At 35.3% G+C, this 12,518-nt stretch overlaps 1 protein-coding gene across 4 annotated transcripts in view; it reads right to left on the bottom strand.

Moving 5' to 3' along the window:
* TPR (translocated promoter region, nuclear basket protein) overlaps window positions 1-12,518 on the bottom strand; it is an 85,279-nt gene that overhangs the window by 30,395 nt on the left and 42,366 nt on the right. For 3 of the 4 annotated variants that reach the window (XM_042976758.1, XM_042976760.1, XM_042976761.1), the window contains 10 exons: window positions 11,246-11,454; window positions 10,185-10,457; window positions 9,184-9,332; window positions 8,467-8,550; window positions 5,852-6,052; window positions 4,632-4,763; window positions 4,346-4,436; window positions 1,824-2,008; window positions 557-625; window positions 349-443 (listed from right to left, as the gene is read on the bottom strand). In XM_042976758.1, coding sequence (XP_042832692.1) covers window positions 349-443; window positions 557-625; window positions 1,824-2,008; window positions 4,346-4,436; window positions 4,632-4,763; window positions 5,852-6,052; window positions 8,467-8,550; window positions 9,184-9,332; window positions 10,185-10,457; window positions 11,246-11,454 — 1,488 coding nt within the window. The remainder of the gene's footprint in view (window positions 1-348; window positions 444-556; window positions 626-1,823; window positions 2,009-4,345; window positions 4,437-4,631; window positions 4,764-5,851; window positions 6,053-8,466; window positions 8,551-9,183; window positions 9,333-10,184; window positions 10,458-11,245; window positions 11,455-12,518) is intronic. The other variant, XM_042976759.1, reaches the window with a different exon arrangement.

Here is a 12,518-nt window from a genome sequence, read left to right as displayed (position 1 = left end):
CCATTAGTAAAATGAGAATAGAGAATAGAATAGAGAACCTAAATAACCTGACACAGCTGGCAAGCAGTACAGCTAAGTTTCAAACCCAGGCATTCTGACTCCAGAGGCTGTGTTCTTAACCACTGTTATAATTAGCCTTTAAATTTCAAATTCCTAATGGAAGCAACTATATTTCATTCACCTTTATATCATTTTCCCCAACACTACATCCTCAGCCCTCCTACCCCAGTGTTCAGGACACAATTAGAAGACTCAATAAGTAATGAATCACTCAAATATAAACAAACTGACAGGGAAAAAGGAAGAATATGATTAGTTATAAAATATGTTTCTCGTTCATTAACTTACTGAATTGCTTCAGCAAATCCATCAGTGCGATGTGGTACCACAAGAGTTGGAGTACTGGGAACTGTTCTGTCCTCATCATCAAAAAAGTGCTGCTGCTGAAATGAAGGCAGAAAATGGGAATCAACAGGCACGACAGAAACACATGTATGGACTACGTAAGTATGTGCTGAACAAATGAGTCACTTTCACATAATGGGTAGATAGTTACCATGCCACCTATTCCCGGAGTCAACTGAAGCCCACGTCCTACAGACTGCCTCCGAGTCATCTGAATTCTCTGTGTCAAGAAGGGAATTACATTTGTTTTAAGGAATCAGGCAATGAAACAAGAACCAAATACCAATAGATACAGCTTACTACACTGATCATAACAGCACTGAAATGTTAGCATATAATGTAACCATCAGGGTATCTTTTCAGGAAAAATTGCTTATATTTGCACTGAAGAAATCAGTTTTAAATAGCGATAAATTTTTAAATGTACAGACTGTAATATTGACCAACAAATACTTTATTAACCAAAAGACAAAATATTAACCAATATTTAAAACCAATCTCTGATCCTATTTTATTTGTATGTAGCTAATTTACTTTCTATTTCCTTAATTTAAGACATTAGGGAATGTGCCTTTGGATCTTAAAGCTTAATTATTCTTTGTAGCTCAAACAACAATATGGTATTCACATAAACTGTTGCCCAATTTAGGCAATTCTGAATTGGTAGATTTGGTATATATTGCAGGATCCATACACAATCCATTAAGGCTATATTTTTACCTAATGAGGTTATCTTCATCTGTGGTATTTTAGAAGAATCTACACCTGACAGTTTTCAGTACACTATAATGCAGGGTAAGAGTCAAGCTAGATTAGTAACAGCCTTTGTAGTTTTCCTGCTGTTTCTGTAAGTTTCTGATTAAGAGATGTTCAACCCTATTACAAAGAGTGCTACATGCTAAAGGGTCATGAACGCTTTCATTAATTAGGAAAATGAAAATTAGTACGTATGAATGAAACAAAAGGAGAGAAAAAAAATGTTCTGTTAAGCAGAATAGCAATTTCCTTTTGAAGAAAAAACATGTGCACCATAGAAAAGGAAACCTTCAAAATACATGGTGGTCTACTGCTAAAATAAAATTTACTTTAATTAAAATCCCAGAAACCCTTTTCCTTTTTTTAACCTTTAGAAAAAGTGACCAGACCTTTATTTGTTATGACTGTAACCATTTCAATTTATACACAACTTTTAGTAAGCCTTGCCCTTCTAAAACTTGCTTCACTTATGAAGTAAATTACTGCCATATTTTAAGGAAAAGAAGTAAGAGATTAGTTTCAGTTCAAAAAACTTTATAAAAATATGCTAAAAAGTTAAAAAGTTCATTTAACTTCTGGAAAAAATTGTATCTAACAGAAAGGAGGAGAGATAAAGCCAAGATTTTTAGTTTATTTTTCAGATTGACCAGTACTTTTAATACCTGAACTGGTGGTCCCAATTCTTGAGGTGGAGCATGAATGGTCAGGCGTGGGGGCAGAGGGTGTGGAGGGCGTCTCGGAGACTGAGGTGCTCGAGGAGTCTGTCTTTCAGATGCTGATGATGGCTGTTGTTCTCTAGAAATGTCCTGGGAAAAAGATGGCTCCGCAGTACCTGCATTGCCTTCACCTAGAGGAAAAGAGAAGCTTATTTTGAACTATTAAATTTATCACAGAATAATTTGGACAATCCCCTAGAAGTATAAATTTTGCCACTAGGAATGTTCACCTCACTAATACTTTCAGAAGGAAAGCAGTGAGGTGTGGACAATGGGAGTGCAATTATCAGCTGTGCAGCCTTAGGCAAGTCCCTTAACCTCTATGAGTCTATTTCTCTGGTCTGTTAATGGAACCAGCTAAAAAATACTTCTGTATTTTCGGTTTCTTAAACTTGTAATTTCAATGTCTTGACCTTCAGATGTCTAGGTCTTCTACATACATGGTAAAAACAACAGAAGCTGTTTCCCACTGGGAAAGTAAATAGGCTATCACAGAATTTAGCAGTTTTAAAAGTCTGAGGTCTGGAATCAGATTCTAGCTATAACATTTAATAGCTATGTGATCTTTTTTTTTTCCTCTTCTTTTTTAAGTAATCTCTATGCCCAATGTGGGGCTCAAACTCACAACCCCGAGATCAAGAGCTGCATGTTCTACCGACTGCATGTCCTGAGCCAGCCAGGTGCCCCTCTCAGATTCGTAATTGGTACCTAAACTGATAAGCTCATTGTAAGAATATAGTTGACTATTGAACAACATGGGTTTGAACTGCACAGGTCCATATATGCAGATTTTTTACAGTGCAGTACAATAATTATATTTTCTCCTCATGATTGTCTTAATAATGTTTTCTTTTCTCTAGCTTACTTTATTAAAAGAATACAGTATATGATACAATATATAAAAACATGTTAATTGTTTTATGATATCACTAAGGCTTCTAGGTCAACAGTTAGCCATTAGTAGTCAAATTTTGCGGGGGGTCAGAAGTTATACTTGAATATTTGACTATACAGGGGGTTTGGCATCCTTAACCTTGGCATTGTTCAATTTAATATTAAGTACAGTTGCTCAGGAAAAGCATTCTTTTTGTAACTTTTTGGCAACATACCAAATACATCCACTAACTTAATTTTATCCAGATCACTAGGCCTATTTTTGTTTGATTGTAAAAAAGAAAGTCTCCAGTAAGTATTCAATGAACATCTATTATATGCTTTGTATCTAGAAAAAAAATGGCTACCAACATTGGCCCTGAAAAGACTTAACTTTCAGTGATAATACTTAAAAGGGCAAAACATATTTCTTCCTGTATCCCAACTATGTGACACATAAGATGTTTCTTAAATCTATGAAATGTTTTATAAAATGTAAATTATGACCCCAAATTATCATTAATCTCTCTCCTTATGCCCCTTAAAAAGTAATACTATGTTTTAGTATATGGTTTAATATTCATTAGTTTATTTTTTTTCCTAAAAAATTTAAAAGCTGAAAGGTTGCCTATGCCCTTGCTTTATCTTAATTCACATGAGCACATACCATGCATTTATTTTTTAAGTTCATTTATTCATTTTGAAAGAGAGAGAGAAAGTAAGGGAGAGAAAGGTAGGGAAAGAGCGAATCCCAAGCAGGCTCCGCACTATCGGCACAGAGCCGACGTGGGGCTTGAACTCACAAACTGCAAGATCATGACCTGGGCCAAAGTCAAGAGTTGGACATTTAACCCACCAAGCCACCCACAAGCCCCATACCTTGCATTTTTAAATGTGCAGGTTTATACAGAAATTCAGACACAGTTTTCCCAATAGTCCACATATATAAGGCTTTATTACATTACCCTTTATGATTTTGGCTCAGTATTATTTATAAAACCAGGATATTAGACCAGATGATCACCAATTCTTTAAAACACATTTAAAAATGTTCTAAAATAAATTTTTCTATGATTTCCAGAATCCTTTAATACCTACAACATTTCAGTGAGGTCTGGACTCATCCTCTCAAACATTTAACAAAAAGCATGTTACGATGACCACAGTATCTTTTATTCAACGGAAAACCAGTAAACATTGCAAAGCTCCAACACCCACAAATCCTAAATGTACAGCTTGATTTAGATGACCTCTTCTGGCTGTGAACTGCTATTACCACTGTTAGAGGCCCCTGACTGAAGTTTTTCCACTTAATAAAAACAGCAGCAACACGTTACATTTACAATACTTTACAGACTTCGGAATGTTTGAATCTTACAAAAGTCTGATGTGGCAGCAAAGACAGTATAATGACTTTAGTGATAAATATAGTGGACTTTACATGAGAGAATAACAAACCTAGAATAAGCTAATCTCTTGCTTGCTAATTTACTAACCAAGTTTCATTCCTTACATGATAATCAAACGCTATCCTCGTTTAGAAGATATTACCAGAAATATTCAATTAAAAAAGGTCTCCTTAAAAAAAGTCTCACCACTGTTCTGAGAATCAGCAGCTCTCTGATTACTTTCACCTCCACCCATACTTTCTTCTGTTTCTGTACCTGGATCAGTTCCATCACCACCCTAAAAACAAAATATGAGGAGTAAGTGTAAATATATTAGTTACCTTAAAAACATCATAACCAAACTAAACCACAATAACAACAAACAAACAAACAAATCCAAAGGTCTAAGAAGTGTTAGTGTTCTGACAACACAGGCCTCTGTATACCCTTGGAAAACAGTTTTTCTAGCAAGTTCTTAATTCTAGCCACTTACCTCAGCATCATCAGCTTCATATCCATCATTGCCATCTGCGCTACCAGTGCCTTCGTTACTATCTTCACCCTCATCTCCCATCCCTGTGTCATCCTCATCATCATCCTCGTCTTCCTCATCTTCTTCATAATCCTAGCAGAAAAATTCCCAAGGAAAAACAAAGATCTTTGATGTAGCACACATATTCTGCACATCCTAACGGCGTGTTTAAAAATTTCAATAGGGGCGCCTGGGTGGCTCAGTCGGTTGAGGGACCGACTTCGGCTCAGGTCACGATCTCACAGCTCATGAATTTGAGCTCCGCGTCGGGCTCTATGCTGACAGCTCAGAGCCTGGTGCCTGCTTCCGATTCTGTGTCTCCCTCTCTCTCTTCCCCTAACCCCCTTGTATTCTGTCTCTGTCTCTCTCAAAAATAAATACACATTAAAAAAAAAAAATTTCAGTGACACACCATTGATCAGGATACAGGAGTTGTCCTGAGAGTTATATGGAATTATGTCAGTGGCAGCAAATAGCACAACTGTGAGGTTTACTGGAATGAGTACTATAATAATCAGTTCTGTATCCTAACTGTTGACATGAGATCAGTTCAAAGATCAAAGCTCCGAGATGTCCAAAAAGTGTTAGGTGGTCCACTTGATTCTCAATTTAAAAAGTGGCACTGAAGAAAAAACATGATGGAATTATACTAAACTATGAGCCTTTAAAAACCACTGTTTGATTAATGAAAGAATCTCAAATGAATGGTTATCAATAAGGATTAATTCCCAAAATAAAAAATAAGGTTTCACTTAAAATATGCTTCAATTAGCAAAAAACCAAACACACACAAAAGACACAAAAAAACCTTCCATTATTTTTGAAAAAAATTATGTGACTAAACAAGAAAAAAAAACCCTTTTTTTATCTCCAGAAATGATAGAGCTTACAATTAAATCCAGTTAGTTGTCAGTATCAGTAATATTTAAAACTAAGTTCAATTAATTTAACAAATTTAGCAAATCCTAAAAGGGCTTAGCAATTAAAAAAAAAGATAGACTTTTCATCACTTGTTCTATGCTCAATTCCATTATAAAATGTTAATTTCAGAACTATTGGGATAAAAAAAGCAAAATAACCTATTTAAACTGACAGGGAAGCAGATGTTACTGGTTGATGAATTAGCAGTCTTAAGGATTGGAGCATTTCATCCAGCAGTTTAAAAATAATGGATGATTTACCTCATGTTCTCCATCATTTTCATCATCATCTTCTTCTTCATCGTCACTGTCAATTACAATGACATCATCTCCTTTGCCTTGACCATCTTGGGATGAAGTTGTCGTTTGCTGATCTGACTGAAGGGGTCCAAGGTCTATTTGTAGAGACTGAGAGGTTTCTTCACTGTCTTCCATCGGAGTATAATCTCCCTGGGTAACTCCCTTATAAGAGTGAAAAAAAAAATACAAAGAAAAACAATTTTTTTTAAAGTAAAATATACTTAAAACTATCAGTGAGATACTGTAGATCTAAGACAAAAAAACACTTGTGGACTAGTAGCATTTTGTTTTTAAAACGTGATTTTTAGGGGCGCCTGGGTGGCTCAGTCAGTTAAGTGTCCAACTTCGGCTCAAGTCATGATCTCACGGTCCGTGAGTTCGAGCCCCGCATCGGGCTCTGGGCGGACAGCTCAGAGCCTGGAGCCTGCTTCAGATTCTGTGTCTCCCTCTCTCTCAGACCCTTCCCTGTTCATGCTCTGTCTCTCTCTGTCTCAAAAATAAATAAACATTAAAAAAATAAATAAAAATAAAATAAAATGTGATTTTTATTAAAAGAAGAATTAATTTGAAACACATGCTAAAGAAAATAAATCGGGTTTCTTTACCGTCTTCTTGTAGAAGAAGCATTATAAACCCATTGAGTAATACTCCAATACAAAAAAATGCATATATACAGATATATGTGTATGCAAACCGGCATGATAGTGTACATCAGTGTTGTCCAACAGAAACACAATGTGATCCACGATGTGATTCACACATGTAATTTTCAATTTTCTAGTAGTCATTTAAAAAATGAAAACAAGTGAAATCAGTTTATATTCTTAATATATACAAAATATTATTTCAATATGTAATCAAACTAAGAATTTTTAAGTAGATATTCCACCTTTTAAAATTTATAATTAAGTCCTTTATTATCCAATGTAGATTTTTATACTCACAGTCTATCTCAATTCAGACTAGCTCTATTTCAAGTGTTCAACAGCCAATGTGGTTAGTTGACAGTGTAGTTGCAGACCAAAGTCAAAAAAAAAAAAATATTCACAGGCTTGCAACTTATTATTATCAAAAAAAAATTTATTCCCCAAACCAGAAATAGCTTGGAAAACACACTAAACAAAATAAGCTATTATTATTGTCTTTTTTTAAAACAGCTGCCTTTTTAAGACAATGTTTACTTATTTTTGAGGGAGAGAGAGAGAGACAGAGGGAGAGAATGAGTGGGGGAGGGGCAGAGAGAGAGGGAGGCACAGAATCCGAAGCAGGCTCCAGGCCTCGAGCTGTCAGCACAGAGCCTGACGCAGCGCATGAACTCATGATCCACAAGATCGTGATGGGAGCCAAAGTCGGATGCTTAACTGAATGAGGCACCCAGGTACCCCTATTATTATGGTCTTTTTTACAAAGGTACTTCTATCCCTAATAACTCAGTATACTGTTCTCAAACCATGTTAAAGACATTAGACGTGAATATAATTCTTTGCTTAATTCACCCTCACAATTCTATCTTGTTAGTCTCTGAAATCAACTGTAATTTAAGCTTTATTTTTGTTATTTACTATAAAAAATTAAATAACTATTTTTTGGTTAAGCACTCAGCAAAATCTATTTTTTATACAAGCCCAAAGCAATGTCTTGTGAATTCCTTCACAAAGATTATATTTGCTGTAATGGGAAAAAATGAGTAATTTATGGTATAATTAAAAATGTGCTTCAAAGTGACAGGCTTATTTCAAGAAAAGCAATGTTTACAAAGAACATCTGCTTCAATGTCAGAAAACCAGAAAAATGAACTGTTACACATTAGTAGATAATGCTAAAAGTGGAATGGAATGCCAAATGGTACTTCTGAGTCACAGGCAATTTTGCCAATCTCAAGAAAAAACTTTGTACAGAAGACTTTAGTATAATTTGACCAAGTGTGGCAAGAAATTAGAAATTCAAGTATTATTTCAAAACTGTTATTATGCTTTTCAGATATGACACTCTGAAAGACACGTGAAATGGAGGTCATTTAGAGTACTATGCACTCATCTTTAAGGTTTAGTTTTCTGCTTTAATTAAGGAAAATAGGGAAAATTAACTTAAAAATTAATACATCTAAGAAACCAAAATTCACTTGCAATCTATGGTTGCTTATGATCTGCTTGAAACAATCCCTTAATTTTATATAGATAATTTTAGAATAAATGATCCTAAAAATTTATCCAGACAGAACATACTATTTCAAGCTGAGGAGTATAACTAGAAACTAGACAGCCTAAGTTTAAGTCCCAGCTCCAGTGCTATCAGAAGTTGAGTATGTTACTTACCTGAGCATCATATAATAGGGCTGCTGAGGATTAAATTGGCTATTAACTGCTAATTTCTTAGAACACTTGGGATGCACAGTAAGGAATTATATTAATTATCAGTTGTTAAACTACTAATATTACTATATTACGAATTCTCAATTATTGTGGCAGAGGGATGAAAGAAAAGTAATAGTACCTAAAACAGTATCTGTTACAGTTTGTCAAAGCTGATTTCATTCATGAAATGCAACAATTTATTACTTTAAATGTTTTACTTACTTCTCCAATGGAATCTTGAGAATCCTGGTTGTATACTTGAGTCTCTACCTCTCCATCAGTACTTTCTTCTGCCATAACTTCTTCCTGAATAATAATACAAAGTGTGTTAACCAGATCAATTCACTAGATGAAGAGTCACCTGCTCAGCTAGTTTTCCCAAAATAAAAACTTAAATCTATAATTTTATGAAGCTGCTCTTACATTACATACATACAACAGAAATGCTCTTACATTTATATGATATAACCAACCACAGTTCTCTTCAGTATAAACAAGTTTATAAACACTAATTAAATACATGCTAATGAAATTAACTTAGTAGTTTTAATGTTTCATGGTAAAACTTAATTCATTACAATTTTAGCTTCAACAAAAGAAAATAAAGGAACACAGTTTTGGTTAATCTGAGAAAAAGATGGCAGGTAACAGTTTAAAATGTCCATGAGATGATAAACTCCTTATTCTTTGATTAGAAAAAATAACCATTCATTCCATTGAAATGGAATACAACTTAAGTTTTTATAACTGTCTTTTTTTAATTGAAATGGGAAATAATTCAGTCAAAACATATGCCAAGAATTATAAACAAATGTTGGCAAAGCAACAATACCTGAGCTGCCAGTTGAAGCTTTGCAGTAAGTTCAACAAGAGTTTTCCAAGTAATGGATTTTGACTCCAACAGGTCCATGCACCTAATAATGTGACTGAAAGACTTACCTCAGTTCCTACAGGGGTAACACTTTTCAACTTCTTTGGAAGAGGCATTTCCACGGTATCATCAGAGACTTGGTCTGATGCTTCTATGGTGCTATCCTCTTCCTCTTCACGTGTCCGTTTAGGCAAAGAAGAACTTGGGGTAGCCGAAACTTTGAAATTACATAATTAAAATCTTGAATTAGAGGATAACAAACTCAATGAAACAAAGTTAGTTTTTGAAACATTTTGGTCGTTTAACTGAAGAAAGATACAGTAAACACTTAACTGAACAGTTCAACGTAATTTATTCCTGCTAATATATGTGTAAGCAAAAAGTAACTGGGGTGCCTGTGTGGCTCAGTTGGCTAAGCGTCTGACTCTTGATTTCAGCTCAGGTCATGATCTCATGGTTGTGAGATGAGCCCAGAGTTGCACTCCAAACTCTGTTTAAGATTCTCTCTCCCTCTCCCTCTTACTCTCCTCCACACACCTGCTCTCAATCAATGGTCTTATACTATCAATCTTAAATGTGGTTAATAAACCCCATCAACTTTTACAGCAATGCATTTGATTCACGGTGTACTGATGTATAACTGCTATTCACAAAGTTTACATAGGGCCTTCTATTGCTATAAAATCCAAGACTCCTTGGATAAAAAAATTTACACTGTTTAGATTTGAAAATCCTTATATGGTCTCCTACATGTTTTTTTCCTCTCAGGACCTGTATTAAGTTACATATAATGTTATGGGGTTGTATCACCTTTAAAACCAGTCAAAATAACTGGAAGAGAAGAAAGATCTTAATGACAAAAATGAGTGATCTAGTAGTAAACACGAAATGAAGTGTTAGGAATCCATTCATCCTTCTTAACCCCATTTAGAAAACAAGTATGTACAAAGAATACTCAAGATGTGTATCATATCCAAGAAAATACAATGCACAGGTCTACTCTAACTTGCTTTTAAAATTATCAAAAAAAAATTAAAAATTAAAACAAAATAAATGAAATTAAGCTTACCAGTGCCAAATACTGCTGTGGAAGTAGAAGGCCGCTCAACTGGTGAACTCTGTACAACTTCTACTATGTTGGGGGACAGCTCTTGATTTGCAGGCTCTATCTGAGGATGACTCTGCTGGGTGGGTTGCACAAAAGCTGTAGCCTGCGTTTGTTGCTGAACGGTTAAAATGGGTTGAGGGATTGAAGGCTGGACATTAGGACTAGTAGAACGAACAGAACCACTTGCACTTCCAAACACTGGAACATGTTCCACAGGCCCTTCTGACTGCATCGCTGAAAAATAATTATAATATTTAATATATGAAGTTTCCTATTCTTAGCAAACTTGGATTTTCCCCTCCCTACTATGTTACAGGTAACATTTTACAGTTATTTGTGTATGTATCTCTCACCACTCACTAGGCAAAAACAGTGTGGGTAAAGGTAATTAATGTATTCTGCATTTTTGTGTTGCCTATGTGACTGACATGGTAGTGTGCAGTTTGGTGGTTGAATTAAATAAGTCTCTGAAACTCTTTGCATCTATGATTTTATTTAAATCATAACCAAATAAGATAAATTAAGAAGATCAAAGACAAATTACACAGTTTTATTATTAGTAATGAGTAAGAAACTAGCCATGGGAACAAAGTGAAGAAAATACTGAAATGGTCAGACAGTTTCAGTGAAAGAGTGGTGTCTGCGTTGAACCAGTGGTTTAGTATGCTTTCCAAGGTGGCTTTCATATCATCTTCCTAAGCCATTAGAAGTAAATATGTTGGCCTTAGAAAAACATGCTATGTACTTATAGGTGTGTTATTTTCCTCCTCCTTCAGCTTAAAAACAATAACAACAACAACCAAAAAAACAAAGCAGAAAGAAAGGGAAGGAAGGAGGAAGGAAATTCACTGCATTAACAAGTATCCTGGGAGGCACACACTTGAAAATATTAACTGCCCACTTTTACTATATGTTTGTCTTTAGCTTTAGTGGAAGCCTTATTTATCCTTGAACTTACTGTTATCTTCTCATAACAAATTTAAATGAGTAGTCAGTCTGATCAGATTTATTATTTTACTTACCTTCCTGTGATTCCACTTGTGTAGTGGGCATCACTGTAGCTGTTGGGGTTGTAGTAGGATTTGTAACAGTTGCAGGTGTGACCATTGGGCGGATACTAGCCCTGGGTGTTGACTTATTCCCAGCCATAGCTGCAGCTGTCACTTTACTTGGAGTAGACACAACAGGAGTTGGCTTGATATTGGCTGTTGGTGGGTCTGATGTGCTGGCACTTACAGAGAGGAAAATGCAAGAATAATGATTCATATAAAGTTACTATAAATACTTCTTATAAAGTACATATATTCTATCAAAACAAAAAGTGCCACATAAAGTAATCTGGATAAAGAACAAAACTGGAGGTACCACAATCCCAGATTTCAAGATACACTGTAGCAGGTACACCTGGGGTGGCTTAGCTGGTTAGGCATCCGACTCTTGACTTTGGTTCAGGTCATGATCCCAGGGATGTGGGATCAAGGCCTGAGTCAGGTTCTACGGGGCTGACAGGATGGAGCGTGCTTGGGATTCTCTCTCCCTCTCTTCGCCCCTCCCTGCTCACATGCACATGCTCTCTCTCATATAACTCTTAAAAAAAAAAAAAAAAAGGATATACTGCAGTACTCAAAACAGTATGGTACTAGAACATGAACAGACACAAGATCAATGGAACAGAATAGAAAGCCCAGAAATAAACTCATGATTATATGATCAATTAATCCATAACAAAGGAAGCATGAATACACACAGAGAAAAAGACAGTCTCTTTAACAAATGGTTGAGAAAACTGGACAGCTATATGCAAAATAATGAATTTCTTATACCACACACAAAAATAAACTCAAAATGGAATAAAGACCTAAATATGAGACTTGAAACCATAAAAATCCTGGAAGAGAGCACAGGTAGTAATTTCTCTGACATTGGACATAGCAGCATTTTTCTAGGTATGTCTCCTGAAGCAAGAAAAGCAAAAGCCAAAAAGTTAAACTATCAGGACTACATAGAAATTAAAAAAAAAAAAACCCTCTACACAGCAAAGGAAACAATCGACAAAACCAAGACACTGTACTGAATGGAGACGATATTAGTAAATGATACATCTGATGAGTTAATCTCCAAATCACATAAACAAATAATTCAATTAAAAAATGGGCAGAAGACAAGAACAGACATTTCTCCAAAGAAAACATACAAATGGCAACAGACACATGAAAAAGTGCTTAACACGACTAATCATCAGGGAAATAGAAATCAAAATCAAAATGAGATATCACCTCATACAAATCTGAGTGC

The sequence above is a fragment of the Panthera tigris genome, chromosome F3 (assembly GCF_018350195.1).
Source record: "Panthera tigris isolate Pti1 chromosome F3, P.tigris_Pti1_mat1.1, whole genome shotgun sequence".
NCBI lineage: Eukaryota > Metazoa > Chordata > Mammalia > Carnivora > Felidae > Panthera > Panthera tigris.
This window is presented reverse-complemented; position numbering and strand designations above follow the sequence as displayed.